We start from the raw sequence: 17,198 nt of genomic DNA, 5'->3' as shown, positions 1-17,198 counted from the left end.
TATTGGTCCAAAATTAAAGGGCAGCCCAATTCAAATTTCTACAGATGTAAGTCTACTTATATATCCCAAAGATGATTCCAACCTATTTTATTCTCATTTTGGCTTTTACGACTCAATCTGACTAGTTTTTGATGGACCACATGATATAATTCTGTAGGAATAAATAAAGTTCCTTTTGTAAGATTCAAAAAGGGACTGATGACAAGAGGTGCAGCTTCCATAAACACACTTGTTTACTCACACTATCCTTTTAGTTCTCAGGTGAGTCCAGGCAGAATACATTCAAAAATGCCCAGTGAGTTAAAATATAAACAAGGCTACTGTATATATTTGGCAATATACTATACCTTTCCACGCATCAAATTCACTAGGGATCAGTGAAGATACAGTCAATTTCATCTTTATGTCACTTTCATTTGCTGGGTCCCTGGTGAAATTGTACGAAGAATTGGGATAATTCGTCTTAGAAAACAGAATTGTATCTATGGCGTAAACTGTGGAGGATCCTTTATTAAAACTTCAAGGATGAAAGGGGAAATATAAATTTTATACATTGCTTCAAAGCCTGGGGTTGTTATGAATTATTGGATAATTTCACATATACTTCCAAGTGCCTTTAAATAATATTTATGCATAGCTAGCCTGTATTTTAAAACATTCTGCTTCAATTCATACATTCATTTAAAAAACTGGTCCCTCTCCACCCCCGTCAAAACATTTGTTTATTTCCTTCAGAAAAATCAACAAGTTGATTCAGTTTCAGAGCACAAGGGACTACCCCATGTCCAATGCTGTATGACAATTCAGATGAAAAATGCTGTAGTCGAGAATCTTCTCAAGGTGTATTTCAAGACTTAGAAGATGATCTTCTTTTCAACTGAATCCAGATGCCTCTATTTGGACGAAGAATCAGTTCTCCTACAGGATAAAGTTCATCACGCTTCTGCTTAGTTTCAAACTGAAAGTGCCGCAGGATGGTGGCTAGAATTGTTTTTTCTTCTATCTGTGCAAAGCGCTGACCTGCAAAGGAGATGGAAAGTAACAATACTTACAGTGGACCATAGCAAAAATCAACAGGTGTATGTATCCATTAGGCTTGTGTGTATGATGCAGAAATACCCTTGCTTCGGATCTAGTTTGGATGTTGACCATTTTTGAAGCGAGTCCTGACATGCCTGCTTGCTGCCCTTCCAATATTAAGATTCAATATTAATCTTAATATTGAATCTTCCAATATTTTGATTCAATATTAATTTGAATCAAAAGGAGCCTTCGATTCTTAAGCCTCATATGTCCAGATGTAGCTGTAATGGAGAGCTAAAATTCACAGGGCAACCAAGCCCTGCTGAGGGGCAAAGCCAAATGTATCAGGGCTGACAGAGGAGGGAGGGGAGGCAGAGGCGGAAATCGTAAAAAAGGTTTTTAAAAACTTCAAAAATTCCCAAAACTTCCGTGGATGTGTGAAACGTTATGAAACTTGATAGACAAAGAGTAGAAAATGTGTTCTACCATTGTAGCAAGTTTCACCCCAATAGTTTAAAAGTGAAGGAGATAGGAGCCCCATTTATAGTAATTTTATTTAAGCCATATGCCTGTAATAAACTACATTTCCCAGAATACATTGGGAAGCAAGTAATGGTGTTTTAGTCAGTCTATAATAAACAAAATCATGGAATTTGCAAAGAAGGCTAAAGGAAGTAAATATTATAGTATAAATATGTGCTAAATTGTAGTTATTTGGTTGCATATTAATTGGAAGCATATTAATTGGACATCAGGAGAATTTGGATTATGCCTTTCTGCGTGGAAGAAGGGGGTCAGTCTAGATCAGGCATGGGTGGTAGGCTGTTAGGAATGGTGGGAGTTGAAGTCCAAATGGCCTGGAGGGCTGAAGTTTGCCCATGACTGGTCTAGATGTCCCTTGATGGTGCCTGTGCTATGATTTCTGTTCCTGAGTTATAAATTTCCTAATTGGTTCTGTCATAAAAACATGGCAAAAGTTTATTACACTGAGAAAAAAAATTGTCTTACTCAAGCGACATCATCATTTTGGGTTGATCTCTCTACATTGTCTTTTAAAACCCTCTTGCTTAGATACATCCTACCTCTGTTTACGCCCAGTGTTTATTTTAAAAAATTTAATTTATTACATCTGGCCCAGCCATAAGGTTTTAAATTCTGTCTGTTATTGTTTATATGTGAGTTATATTAATTTTACTGTTTTATTTTCTTGTTGTTTTGTTTTTACTGATGTGTTGTTGGGCTTGGCCTCATGTAAGCCGCCCCGAGTCCCCTTGGGGAAATGGTGGCAGGGTATAAATAATTTTGTTATTATTGTTGTTGAGTCTCCACCAATTTAACACAATTTCTGCCACACAAGCAAAGTTTCTGGAGTAGAACAACTACTTTCAAAGTAAAGACCATCCAATGAAACAGGAAATAATATTTTCAAACCAGGAACAAGTTTTCTTTATTATTAAAAAAATACTTTTATAAAGACTTTGAAAAATTGCCAAAAATCCGTGGATAAGTCAAACGATCTGAAATTTGGTGAGCTAACAGTGGTAAATGTGTTCTACCACTGTAGCATGTTTCATCAGGATAGTTTAAAAATGGGGGGAGGGGAAGAGAAGTCCCTCAAGTTTCCCCACTGACAGTAATGTTTTTCTTAATTTTTTTTGTCATGTCAGGAGCGACTTGAGAAACTGCAAGTTGCTTCTGGTGTGAGAGAATTGGCCATCTGCAAAGATGTTGCCAAGGGGATTCCTGGATGTTTTGATGTTTTACCATCCTTATGGGAGGCTTCTCTCATGTCCCTGCACGAGGAACTGGAGCTGGTAGAGGGAGCTCATCCACGCTCTCCCTGGATTCGAACCTGCAACCTGTCTGTCTTCACTCCTGCTGGCACAGGAGTGCTACCGGGGGCTCCTGTTTTCCTTAATGCGCATGCATAACCACCATTAATGAGGTACTTATGAAGATTTAGAAGTTTTGTAAAGTTTAAAAAAAAATCCCAAAATTCAGAAAGAACTTTAGAAATGAAGCACCAGTGTCCCCTACTTTTGAACACAGTTTAAAACTTTTTTTTATCTCACATGCCTAGTTTCCATACTGACCAGTTTTGGCTAATTCTTCCCCCTTTAACTCATATGCAACCTCAGGATTTTGTAGTTTGGGGAGGTGCTTAGAATTCTCTGCTGAACTCTAGTACTTTTGGCAGAGAATGTGGAAGGTCTTGGAAGGTCAAACAAAACAACACAATTGATTGTGCCTTGAATTACTGAGAGGATATTGATCTTTCAACTCTTATACATACCAATACAGTTCCTGGGGCCAGCAGAGAAAGGCACATATGCATATGGGTTCCTCCCGTTTGAATTTTCTGGGAAGAATCTCTCAGGTCTGAACTCCTCTGGCTCTGGGAAGACATCGGGGTCTCTATGCAATGCATAAGGCACGATTATGCAGTCAGTTCCTTGAGGTATCTTAAATCCCTCTGCCAAAAAGAAAGAAAGAAATCGCTTTAAAATAACTTCCCCAAAACACTAATTGCATTAGCACTAGGCTCATATACCTGCAGCATAGTAATACATCAAGGTACTGGAACTACTTACTTATATGGACTTCCTCAGTGAAAGTACGGGCAAATAATGGAACAGAAGGGAAAAGGCGAAGGCTTTCTTTAACAACACTTTCCAGATATCGTAGTTGTTTCAAATCATCCATTGTGATGGGACGGTCAGAGTTGCCTGTTGAGGAAACAGTAATGAGTGAGATTTATTTATTTATCACGTCAGAAGCAAATTGAGAACACAGTTATAATGTATTTTTAAAAAAACGATCAAAGTTAAAAACTTGGCATTATGCTAAATTTTCTTGAGCAAAAGATAGAGGAGGAAGGAAAGGAAGGATTACTCCCTCTTTTCACCCCTCCCTCCTCCCATCGCCTTATTCCTCCAACTAAAGTCACTCTGAGTGCCAACTGATAACCAGCACCATTTGTGCCCAGTGGGCACCACAAAGCCCAGAATGATGGAGTCAAGGTGGATTATTTATTTATCATGTCAGTTGCAAATTGAAGGTACAGTTGTAAGGTATTTATAAATACGAACAAAGTTAAAAACTTGGCATTGTGCTAAATTTCCTTTAACCAGAAACTGGCCACTTTGAGTGTCTCTAGTGTTGCTGTGAAAAGGTCATTGTGCATATGGCAGGGCTCAGGTTGCATTGTAGGAAGTCGTCTGTCATTTGCTCTTCTCCACACTCGCATGTCACAGACTCCACTGTGTAGCCCCATTTCTTAAGATTGGCTCTGCATCTCGTGGTACCAGAGTGCAGTCTGTTCAACGCCTTCCAAGTCACCCAAGCCTTCTGTGTGCCAGGGAGGGAGTTTCTCATTCAGTCTCAGCCACTGGTTGAGGTTCCGGATTTTAGCCTGCCACTTTTGGACTCTTGATTACGGAGGTGTTCCTGCAAATATCTCTGATCTTAGGAAGCTGTTTCTTGATTTAAGTCATTGGCGTGCTGGCCGATATCCGAACAGGGGGTGGACCGGGTATGTCAATGCCTTGGTCCTTTCATTCCTGGCTATGACTTCCCAGTGGATATCAGGTGGTGTGATACCAGCTAAACAGTATAATTTCTCCAGTGGTGTAGGGTGTAGACATCCTGTAATAATGTGGCATGTCTCATTAAGAGCCACATCTACTGTTTTAATGTGCTGAGATGTAGACTTACTGGGCATGCGTATTCAGCAGCAGAGTAGCACAGCTCAAGGGCAGATGTCTTCACTGTGTCTGGTCGTGATCCTCAGGTTGGAGGATCCCAAGGGGGACATGAGAGATGCCTTCCCACAGGATAGTGGGATGGCGTCCCCTGGGCAATGTCTTTATAGACGGCTGATTCTCTCACACCAGAAGTGACTTGCAGCATACAACCAAACAACCAAACAAAAAGGAGTGCCTGAATAACATCAATGAACACTTACAAGGTAGTAGATGTGTGCAAACCATACTGTTTACGCTATAACACATCCAGAGGGAAATACAGAGAAACCTACCAAAAACTTCATCCAATTCTTTGTGAACCTTTGTTTGGACTTCTGGATAACTTGCAAGCAAGTAAATAACCCAGTTCATGGCAGCAGCTGTAGTATCATGACCCTAGGAGAAAAGATGCAGAAAAGTCAGGAATCTCAACAGAAATAGTGACTGATCATTCCAAAGTCGAATTCTTTGGCACCAGCACAATTTTTGTTAGACTTAGTACACAATACTCAGGGACCACTCAAATCTTTCCAAATACTAATTAATCAAGTACAAATCAGAAAATTTTCTTGGTTAATAAGGAGCATGGGAACATTTATTTTTTTATTGACATTTAAATATTAAAATGAAGCAATAATCTATAATGTACGCACACACACATACATATATATAATTATTAAAGTCTGCTAAGCTCCACTATTTCCTGTTAGGACATGCTGTTCGTAATCATGTGACCAATTCGAAAGCCAGCACTTCCTTTTTCAGATTTCTAATCTGTAACTTGATTTTAAGGACACTTTAGTCTGGATTTTATTATTTCACCAACTATTTCAGTAACTCCAATAACCACCAGAGGGCAAAAGAACACACTGTTGGGTATTTAGTAAATACTATTTACTCTTTCAAAAATAAGGCTTATGCATGGCAACCACTGTAACCATAAACTTACATTGTCATGTAAGTTTATCTAGCACTACAGGCATAAAATAGCAAAAAGAATTTCCAGTGAAAACAATATAAATAAAAAAAGACATTATGATAATGTTTAACATTCCCATAAGCAGTTGAAAACCTATCCCAGAGTCCGGTTTTGAAGAAATTAAAACAGCAATTTCAAACATTCAATGCCATGTCTGAGAGTACTCTTTTGCCTACACATTGGAAACTTAAAACAGTTGAGAACAACCTAACTTCTTTGGAGATGGAGTTCAGGTTTATGGTACTGTGTTTTGTTGATTTTTTAAATTTTATTTGTTCCTTTTTAAATATTTTAAAATAAACATTATAATGGAGTTACAGACTAATACACGAAAATCTATTTATTATCCTGAAAACTTTCACCGACTAAATGTAATGATCTGTTTTACCAGATTGGTATGGATAAGAGAAACAGAGGCAAGGGAAACTGACATGGAGAGTTTGCAAGGAAGTTGAGAAAAGCAGGAAATGGGGGTGGCAGGGCAGAGCAAAAAACTTGCAGAGGAAACCAGCAGAAAAACCAAGAGAAAGAGAGAGAGAGAACAATGACAGCTATGCTTGCTGAGAACGAGAGACAGAAGAGAGTCAATGAGAGAGAAAGACAAAAGTAGAACTACAGCTCTTAGTTGCCATGATGGCTAGGAGATTCTAGCACAAAAAGTTCAAAAAGTATATCAATTTATTATTGTCCTTTAAATAATTGTTTCTAGTCAGCATTATCATTCTGATGCAATTTGAGTATCCCTTATCCAAAATGGTTGGGACCAGAACTGTTTTGGATTTTGGACCAGAACTGTTTTGGATTTTGGAATGCCTAGATTTGCAGATATATACATAATGAGACATCTTAGGGGTATGACTCAAGTCTAAATATGACATTCATTTATCTTTCATATATACCTTAAAGTAATTTTTTATATTTACACTAATTTTGTGAATGAAACAAAGTCTGTGTATATTTAACCACTAGGAAACCAAAGATAGCACTATTTCATGTGGATAATTGCAGATTCTGGAGCATTTCAGATTTTGAAATGTGTAACCTGTACTGCAAATGATGAGCATAGGAAAGCAACTGGTGGTCTTGCAGATAGAAGAGATGCCACTGAAAGGAGGTTTTTCCTACTTCGAGCCAGTTAGGTGGTTCCACAACATTGTTTCACCACCTCAACCCAACCAATGGAACCAAGTAATGTAGTCAAGAGTGTGGGGACTTTTTGATTGACAAGCCTGCTGATATCATGTGCCTCCTCGACTCAGGTGTCTCTGTCCCCACTGAACTCAGATGCAATCCCTATCTGGCAGGGGTAGATTTTCCCAGAAAAGATATATTATTAAGAGCTACACCTATTTTCCTCCACACTATTTTGGAGTGGCTTGATATAAAAGGAGCAATTGGGACACTTTAACCTACTGCTTGTGGCTAGATGAAAACTTCTAAAGCTGGTTTATTGATTCAGATCAAGACAATGCCTATTTCTCTGGACTCTCTTTGGAGGCATGGCACTGTGGACTCTCATGATCAGCCCAAGCTTCAAAATTTACCAGCACACTTCAGTGTCCTACAATGTTCCTAATGGCCCTACATTGTGGTGTCCTTCACCATATTTGAAGATGGTATATTCTTTCTCTACTGTACCTGAAGACAGCAGCTCATTTTAGGGGACACACTGATTACATTTAATACCTTGTTTTCTCTTTCTCCCTTCAAGGTCCAATTCCTATGGTGACTGCTTCACCCTATTCAACAGTAGAACTGTTCCAAGAATTTGGCTAAGTTCTATGTGCTGTGTATGCCTTACCTCAAACATGAAGGTATCCACTTCCTCTCGAATGTCCAGGTAACTCATCTTCTTCCCATTTTCATCAGTGGTGCTCAAAAGCATATCAAGGAAAGCTCTTCTCAATTTGGTCTTGCTTTGCTCACCATTGATTACGACATCACTCTTATGCTCCTGGTTTTTCAGCTGTTGAGCTTTCTCAGCAATAACCTTTGACATTCAAAACAGAACAAAACACCATTCATATTTTTGATTACATCATGCAATGTTTACCTCATCAATGTTATATCGCTAGTGAACCCTGGACTGAGTGTTGTGCTGATACAAACAAAAGAGCTAAACCACCAGCACTACTACTTTGTTTTGGAACTTGACTCCTATATATCCCAACAAGCATAACCAATGGTAAGGGATGGTGGGAGATAAAGTCCAAAACATCTGGAGGACTAAATGTTAAGGACCACTCCACTGCTGAACACACTTCTGAATAACTATCAAAACCATGTCACAAGTAATTTAATTTTTTTATTTACAGACAGAATGTGAACATACTGGATGTCATATAGTATCAATCTAGCAAGGACTCTTCACAAAAAAGAACTGTCCACTAGACAATGAATTTAAAGTGGTATGTCATCATGGAAGCAGCTATTCTAAGCTAGTGGAGAATTTTATCTCTTGCATGGATTGGCTGGAAATCCATTTTAGGAGGAAAATGGAAAAAAAGATGGGAACAATTAATTTGAAAGACTGTTGACCTCCAAACCTTGCTGGATTTGCATGTCAATAAGCCTGCACCACTGGTTAAGTTGGCTAGGGCTAACTGAAGCTGTAGTCCAATAACATATGGAGGGCCACACGTTTCTCTCACTCGAAAATTCTTAGGCACATAAGAGGAAAACAGGCAAGGGACTTTTATAAACTAGTAAACCTTGAATTAGCACCAGATCTCCAGTTATAAAGAAAGGCACACTGGTAATCTCAAAGTTGGATTTCTGCAATACACTGTACATTGGACTACTTCTGTACCAAGTTCAAAAACTCTAATTAATGTTCAAAATATGGCAACCAGCACAGAAATGAGCATATCATACCTATACTAAAATAACTCCACAATTCATTTCTGGGCAAAGTACCAAGTGTTGATCATGACCTTTTAACACCCAACATGGGTTCAAATCTTCATTCAGACTTACTAAATATGAATGAAGGATCAAACAAGTCTTTACCAGAACAGCTTATCTTGCACAGGGAAACATATGTAAAAAGGGAAAACATACGTAGGTCACTATGTGTGATGAAAGGGTAAACAGAAGATTCAAGACTGTGAATTTCAGTGCACTCAAAATTTAAAATTGACAAAATATATTTTATTGATTTTGTTCTGTGCTGTCCTAGATCTCCAAATGCAAAGTAGGATGTATGTATGTTAATAAATAAATATATGTTCATACCAATGTTATGGAAATGGAAAATGCTACAGCTTACACTATCAGTAAAGGTGTGCAATATCTTCAGGCACCTGGAATGGTCTCTTCCTTCTTGAGACATAGAATAGATAAGATCAGGCCAAAGCCATGGTGATTTCTGTCTGTGATGAATGAGATCAGACATCCTAGGATAGCAAGCAATCAAGCTTTTAATCTTTTGATAGACATTATACAAATAAGGCTGAATTGAATATCTTAAAAGAACTCTCTTCCAATCTCAAACAACCTGAAAGGTGACCAGAAATGCAGAAAATTGAATCGTCATCTGAAACTTGAACATGTTCACTCCAGCTTTGAATGCTTCCAATGATGGTTTATTAGACTTTTTAAACCACTCTGCAAAACTTCATGTGGAAGTTTGCAGAGGGCAATAGGTACAATCGGGTCCAGGATAGTGCTTGTATGCTGCTTGAAGAACGGTTATATGCAGGCCAAGGTCCAGTGGAGTTACCCAATGATACTGCCTCCATCAGAAGAACTATAAGAGGGATAATCCCTCTTCCTCCCATATGACCCCCATGTGGCCTGAAAACCTGCTTTGGAGAGGGCAAACCTCTGAAACTGGTTTTACAGACATATAAAAAACTATAGAATGAAATCCCTCTGCAGCAATTGCCTGCCAATGCAAAACTTCATGTGGAAGTCCACAGGTTTGGCTGGAACAATAATGAAATAACATGCTGGAAGGACACTTAAGCCCTTTCCCTGCACACTGGAGATAGCTTCTAATGTCAACTGGATTCTGGAAAACACATACAGTTTACATAATCTGCCAATGACACCCTTTGGAAGATGTCATGCAGGATTACAAAACAGGCACCAAGTTCATTCTGGAGGCTGGGACCTTCAAATTACTCTTAAGCCAAACTCAGTACTGAGCAAGGCTTTCCTGTTTCACAGGATCATGTTAAAGCTTACCTATATACAGCCCGGACATACTCTGAATCCTTATTGTTTTGCGCACCTATATTTTTGCCCATGGCCGTTTCTAGGAATAGAAAAGAGCAAACATTTGTTGAAAGTAGTGCTACAAATGGATAGTGCCTACATCTGAAATATGGTGAGCTGCATTATACGGTGTCAAAGCAATAAATGATCCGGCTCAGTGCTACATACATCTGGGATAAACCATCATAAAGAAGCCAAGCATCAAACCACTGCATTTTCTACTAACCCTGGATCTCTCAAGGCTCCCATATACCCTTGTGATTTTCAGCAAAGCCACAAGTGGCAAGAAGTCCACTTCTTACTTGTGAAAAGTGTCTGAGGGGTTGGTAATAATAATAATAATAATAATAATAATAATAATAATAATAAAAACTTTATTTGTATTCTGACCTATCTCCCCTGGAGGACTCAGGGTGAATTCCAATAAACAAACAAAACAACAAGGAGGCAAACATTCAATGCTTCAAGACACGTACAAACATGAATACCTTAACGACCCATCCAATCCTAAAGCAAACCGACATCGAACAACTAAATATAAGACCAAACTTAAAATTACATAAACAATTAAACAGTAAAATTATATCTAACCATAAAAACGTGAACCTCAATTTACAAATCTTCCAGAGTTCATTGAAAGATTTAAAATTAACTATAATGGCAATAATGTCTACAGCACCGGCAGACCCGTCAGGTCCAGAGAGAGGGCAATGATAATATCCAATGAGAGGTGTATTAGCTGACTGTCATTCTCTAGCCCTCCTCCTCTCCATATGCTAGAGAGCATGTGTGTTTTTTATTGCCTTTAAAGGAGAGGAGGGAAGGGGCTGTTTTTATCTCTTTAGCGAGGGTGTTACAGAAGTGGGAGGACAATCATGAAGAAGGCCCTCTCTCTCATTCGCACCAACCATACTTGGTATAAGATATGGGGATCCCTGTGTTTTGTTTTATCCAGGAATCACGACAACTAATGGCTTCCAGGCACATATTTTTTTCCTTATTCTCCACCATAGTTATCAAAAAGGGGATTTAGAAGACTCCAGAGGATTTCAAGATCCAATGAAAAGTCCTCAATATTCACATTCATCATACCAATCTATACTAACTGCCAGTGGTTCTCTTGAGCAGCGGTTCTCAACCTGGGAGTCAGGACCCCTAGGGGGTCGCAAGGAGGTGTCAGAGGGGTCGCAAAAGACCATCAGAAAAAAAAGTATTTTCTGTTGGTCATGGGGTTCTGTGTGGGAAGTTTGGCCCAATCCTAATGTTGGTGGAATTCAGAGTGTTCTTTTATTGTAGGTGAACTATAAATCCCAGCAACTACAACTCCCAAATGTCAAAGTCTATTTTTCCCAAAATCCACCAGTGTTCACATTTGGGCATATTGAGTATTCATGTCAAATTTGGTCCAGATCCATCACTGATTGGGTACACAGTGCTCTCTGGATGTAGATTTACTACAACTCAAAAGCTCAAGGTCAATGCCCACCAAACCCTCCCAGTATTTTCTGTTGGTCATGGAGTTCCATCGTAGGTGGAGTTCAGAATGGTCTTTGATTGTAGGTTATCTATAAATCCCAGCAACTACAACTGCCAAATGACAAAATCAATCCTTCCCCAACCCCACCAGTATTCAAATTTGGGTGTATCCGGTATTTCACCAAGAGAATGAATATACATCCTGCATATCAGATATTTACATTATGATTCAAAACAGTACCAAAATTACAATTATGAAGTAGCAATAAAATAATTTTATGGTTGGGGGTCACCACAGCATGAGGAAATGTATCTGCTGTTATGGGGCTTTGTGACTAATACTGCAAATTGCTGAAACTATTAACCCTATATACAGACTTTTTGATTATGCAGGACTTCTGATGACAGGGACAATGACATACTGCCAATAGTTGGAAGCAAAAGAGGACTTATGCTATATATATCTGTATAGGTCTATATTCCTCTGGTCTTCCATCTCTGTCTCCACCACACTTCCCCCAAATGTGTTCCCTTTTCTTCTCCTTCAAATGTCAGAGGTGGAATGTGTAGGCTTAGATTATAGCAACAATTTTAGAACAGCCATTAAGCGAATGTAGAGACTTACCACAGATTATATCAAGGGCACACAGTGTAATGTATAAAAAGCAATCAAATGGCTCTTTGTCCACATGTTTTTCAAGTTTCTGAACAAGGATACTAGCTTGTTCGTTCATCACATCAAGGAAATCTAATAAGATGGCAAAGTGGAAGGTTGGAGTCAACATTTTCCTTCTTGATCGCCATTTGTCTCCAGTGCTGTAAAACAAAGATTTTAAAATCTTCCCATGCATACATAGCTAAATGGCAAACTAAATGCTTTAAACACAATAAATGTTGAGATTTAATGACAAAGTCCATTTAATATGTTAGCCACAGTTTCAAAAACAAACTAAAACTTTTTCTTCTTCTTGTGACTTTGCCTACAAAAAGAAACAGACAAATCTGAGGCCTGCAGTAGCTCATTTTAGTCCCCTTGAAACTATGAATTGACGTGGCTTCCAAATATAGCCTCTATGTCATGGAACCCAACACAAATCTTGAAATAGCAAGCAATGAAGTTTTCCATTCCTAAGTCCTCCATCTAGCGACATTTCTTTCTTGTTTTCTAAATCCACGACCAGACTAGGAAGCCATTTCAGAGTGCTAGGGTCCATTTGTGTTTCCAAATCAGGATACATAGAAGGCACATTTTTAGAAGATCTAATACTGCAAGAGCAGGAGTAAACAAGTTCCAGGTTCCAATCTCCCAAACTTGAAAAATAATAAATTGTTCAAATCTCGTTTTTAGAAGAAGAATAGAAAATCAAGGTTCAATTGATATAATTTTCAAAGAAGAGCCAGAGGAAGGGATGAAATATTATCGGGGAGCATATTTACAAATATTTTATATTACTGTTGCCTTACAGTACATCCTGCCAAGCTATATTCTAAAGCAGGGTCTTCAAACTTTGTAACTGAGGACTGATTCTTGGTCTTCAAACTGTTGGGGGACCAGACTAGAGTTTTAAAAAAATGAACCAATTCCAATGCACACTACAAACACCTTATTTGTAGTGCAAAAACATGAGTCTCTTTTGGGAGAGATAAAGCGGGGTATATAATAATAATAATAATAATAATAATAATAATAATAATAATGAAAGAACAATACAATATTTAAAATAAAGAACCATTTTAACCAGTATTTCAATGGGAAGTGTGGGCCTGCTTTTGGCTGATGAGATAGTCAAGTTAATTAGGACTGGGTTTTTTTCCGTGTCAGGAGCGACTTGAGAAACTGCAAGTCGCTTCTGGTGTGAGAGAACTGGCCGTCTGCAAGGACATTGCCCAGGGGACGTCCGGATGTTTTGATTTTTACCATCCTTATGGGAGGCTTCTCTCATGTCCCTGCATGGGGAGCTGGAGCTGACAGAGGGAGCTCATCTGCGCTCTCCCCAGATTCAAACCTGTGACCTGTTGCTGTTCAGTCCTGCTGACTATTGTTGTTGTGTGAATTCAAGTTGTTTCAGACTTAGAGTGACCCTATGTCTAAAGTTTAGGACAAGGGTTGGGTAAATGACCTGCGCGCCTTTGTTTGGAGACCACTGCTCTAAAGCCCTTCAACTTCTCAAGAGAATGCCCAGATCTCAGCTACACACATTTTTAAATGAAGCCAAATAATGTATCTTTTTTTGTAAGCATTCAGAAGTCTTTGCACTAGTGTTCTGCCCCTTACCACCTTTGTTCCTCAAATATCTTTTCTTTAAAAACACAAAAAATGCAGGTGCGAAGTCGAAACCACAAACTGAACAAAACATCTACTAAGGGTGTGTGAAAAGGCAAAAATCTGTTCTGTTTGCATTTCAAATTTCAGCTGCAACCTCCCTCCACCCCACCCCGTTCTGTTTTTGAGAAGATTTTTTGCAAAACTGAAATGGAACTCCGTATTCTGAATTAGCAGTTTGAAAACATACAAATGTGAGTAGATCAGTAGGTACTGCTCCATGCCACCCACATGACCTTGGAGGTGACTGCGGACAACACCAGCTATTTGGCTTAGAAATGAAGATGAACACCAACCCCCAGAGTCGGACACGACCGGACTTAATGTCAGGGGGAAACCTTTACCTTTACCTATTCTGAATTATAAATCTGAATAGCCTCCTCCTAATCTCCCGGAATCTTTCTGAAAACAGAATAGAGAGGCACCAGAAATTCAAAATGAAAATAAAACAAATTTCTGCCATTTCACATGCCTCTACTTTCTTCACATTTAGCAGAATATGTGATGATTGGGCTATGTTCTATGGCCACCACCCCAGTTTTCCCATTTGCTCATTCAATACATATATACGGGGAGACCTATGAATGAATATAATGGCTCAGTTAGCTCTGGATAGTCCAGTTTGAAAAGTCTTCCCATGGTCATGGACAAAGTGGATGCTCCCTAAACACATTCTAATTCTACTTTGTTTTACCTTGTTAGGAGTCCTGTGCCCAGCCAAGGATGAAGAAACTTGTAGAGATAGGGTTTCTGAATATGCTTCGAGCTACTCAAGATAACCTGACAAAGGAGAGCAAAGCATTAATTTCTCTGCAAGAGGAAGAATGAGGTCTCAAAAGCATACTTATCTACATAAACATAGCTTTCGCTTTAAATGTCCCCAAATGATAAGTTTTTTTAAAAAAAAGTCAGCCACTTTAGATAACATCAGTTAAAATGTGCAATTATGAAAATCAGATTGTGGTTAATGATAAACTATTTGCCTGAAATACGTATAGAAATCAAACATTTCCAAGGCTTGCTAAACAGGCTGATTTTCCTTTTTGTGGAACACAGCTGAAGCTTTTTCTGCAGAGTCCATTGTAAACACTGCAGGTTGTCTCTGTAAATGGGTGGCATTTAAAAATCTTTTACTGTTGCCAATTTTTCCATGACCCCAACACTGAGCTAAGGGAACTCCATTTGAGGTTGGACCCATAGTTTAGGAATCACTGATCTAGAGAAATTATGTAGTCCTCCAGAGGTTTGGGGGCTGTAATTCATCAGATTTTTTTATCAATTGCTATGTTGGCTAAGCCTTCAAAGGGTTACAATCAAAGAACAAGTGGAATGTCGCATGATCCCCAACCCAGAATAGAATATTTAAAGCCCTGTTTATTAATATGAGGATACTTGTTCATCAACACACTGGTCTTGCAAAACCAGCACATAAACTCAGAGCAAGATGATACTCTCTGATTCTTATCTACATTAACTGATACCAAATTTTGATAGAAGCCTTTGCAAGTGTAATCTCTCGGTACAATCTGAAACTTGCTTTCTTTTCGCCCCCAAGATACCAATATATCTTATAGAATAGATGCCTCAAGGTGAGAATTCATACATATAAAGCTCAAGCATATGTAGGCTCTGTACTTTAAACAGTACAAAAACCATTTCAGCATTTGATAATTTAAAACTTTAAAAAAAAAGATTTTGCACATATGCCAAACAGATAAAGCTTTGAATACAGGCAATCATTAACATGAAATCTACCTTAAACATGAACCTTGTACCAATCAGGACTAAGTTCAAGGTTTTCTATGGTCCCAAAATTAAACATTTTTTTCTTTCTAATTCTTGCATAATGGAAATATTTTAATATTTAAAAAACTTATCCAGCAACATTATTTATGTTTACTAAGTTTCAACTGCTCGCCTAAGATCTCCTTCAGATAAACAAAACCAGATGCTTTGAGTATTCTTGTGGAGAGGAAAAGTAGGGTATAAATAAACATAATAATCCCCTCTCCCAAAAAAGAATTGAACCTTATAGTAGTACGCTTGTAGCAACAGAATTATAATCCTAAACCAGAGAGTATCCTCCATTAGATACACTGGAATTTATTGTTTCCAAGGCAAGAATTGTACTATTAGTGCTGGACTAAAAGTCACACTTGCAAAGATATAATTTCACCTACTGGTCAACTGAACATGACTCAGAGTATTTTAGATAACCTTCCTCATCCCACAATTTCTGCCTGATCTAAACTCAGTAAAGTTCTTTGAAAATTTTATTAATGGTATAATAACTTCCATATAATAGCCCTACAGAAATTGTGACATGGAAAAGCAAATGCAGTCAATTAGCCCAGCGGTTCTCAACCCTTTGGGTTAATAAATAAGTGCTGGGGAACACAACATGTTGATCAAAATGGGATAGATGGTGTCACTATAATCCTATGGTAAACGTGACATCCATCTATCCCATTTTGATCGAATGGGATAGATGGATGTCACATTTACCGTAGGATTATAGTGACACCGGACTACTGTATAGTCACTTTGTTGACTGTGACCCTGCTCTTCGGTCAAACTGCTCTCAGAACATCTCATTCCAGGATTTCCAAAAATACATCCGAGCAGAGGTTTTCAAAATGAACTTGTACAATTTATTGGTCTCCTACCAAAGTTCACAAAACTGTTTTTGAGATCCAGTTGTGAACAAAATTGCAACAGAACAATAAAACAAAAAAATGTTAGCCACCATTATAGGATCAGTACTCTCTTGAATATTCTCTTTAAAATAAACTTTGTACCAACAAATTAATTTAAAACCAAGGGCCAGAGGAACAAAATCTACACGCAAAACACTATAGACCCACAAAATATATGTTAAACGCCTGGTGCATTAAAAAAGATATTTGCCTGTTGCTGAAAATTTCTTCCAACTAAACTATTTATTGACCCTATGAATTAGCCCACTTCTTTCCTTCAGTAGTATCGATGTGCCTTCACATCAGCTTTCCTAAGCCTAGTGACTTTCATGCAAAGGGATCTTGAAGAACTTTGCGCTGAATAGAGAAAGACACTGGAAGCATAAGGTTTCATAGACTTATGCTTCATCTGATGAATCACAGAATGATAGAGTTAGAAGACACCACAAGCACCATCTAATTGAAGCCCCGAGCGTGCAGGAAGACATACTCAAAAAACTCTCAACTGGTGGACATCCAGACTCTGTTAAACATCCAGACTCTGTTAAAAACCTCCAAGGGAGACTCTACCACACTCTTAAGGATCTCATCTGTGATTGACTTCACAGATATAAACATTATTAACACATAATGCTATCTGTCCCTTTTGCCTGCTTAGTATTTATTTTCTGAACTATATTAAATCTCTCTATTACTACATTCCAATCATGAAATGTACCCTGCCAGGAAACATTGTGATT

At 38.3% G+C, this 17,198-nt stretch overlaps 1 protein-coding gene across 1 annotated transcript in view; it reads right to left on the bottom strand.

Moving 5' to 3' along the window:
- Window positions 1-490: 490 nt before the first annotated feature.
- CYP4V2 (cytochrome P450 family 4 subfamily V member 2) overlaps window positions 491-17,198 on the bottom strand; it is a 33,755-nt gene continuing 17,047 nt past the window's right edge. The window contains exons 3-11 of the mRNA XM_060778601.2: window positions 14,457-14,542; window positions 12,065-12,255; window positions 9,934-10,003; window positions 9,014-9,140; window positions 7,547-7,735; window positions 5,060-5,162; window positions 3,615-3,749; window positions 3,317-3,496; window positions 491-1,020 (exon numbers count right to left, since the gene is read on the bottom strand). Of these exons, the coding sequence (XP_060634584.2) occupies window positions 848-1,020; window positions 3,317-3,496; window positions 3,615-3,749; window positions 5,060-5,162; window positions 7,547-7,735; window positions 9,014-9,140; window positions 9,934-10,003; window positions 12,065-12,255; window positions 14,457-14,542 (1,254 nt within the window). The 3' untranslated portion in view covers window positions 491-847. The remainder of the gene's footprint in view (window positions 1,021-3,316; window positions 3,497-3,614; window positions 3,750-5,059; window positions 5,163-7,546; window positions 7,736-9,013; window positions 9,141-9,933; window positions 10,004-12,064; window positions 12,256-14,456; window positions 14,543-17,198) is intronic.

This window comes from Anolis sagrei, chromosome 5, assembly GCF_037176765.1.
Source record: "Anolis sagrei isolate rAnoSag1 chromosome 5, rAnoSag1.mat, whole genome shotgun sequence".
Taxonomy (NCBI): Eukaryota; Metazoa; Chordata; class Lepidosauria; order Squamata; family Dactyloidae; genus Anolis; species Anolis sagrei.
Note: the sequence above shows the minus strand (reverse complement) of the source record. Positions and strands in the feature narration are given on the sequence as shown.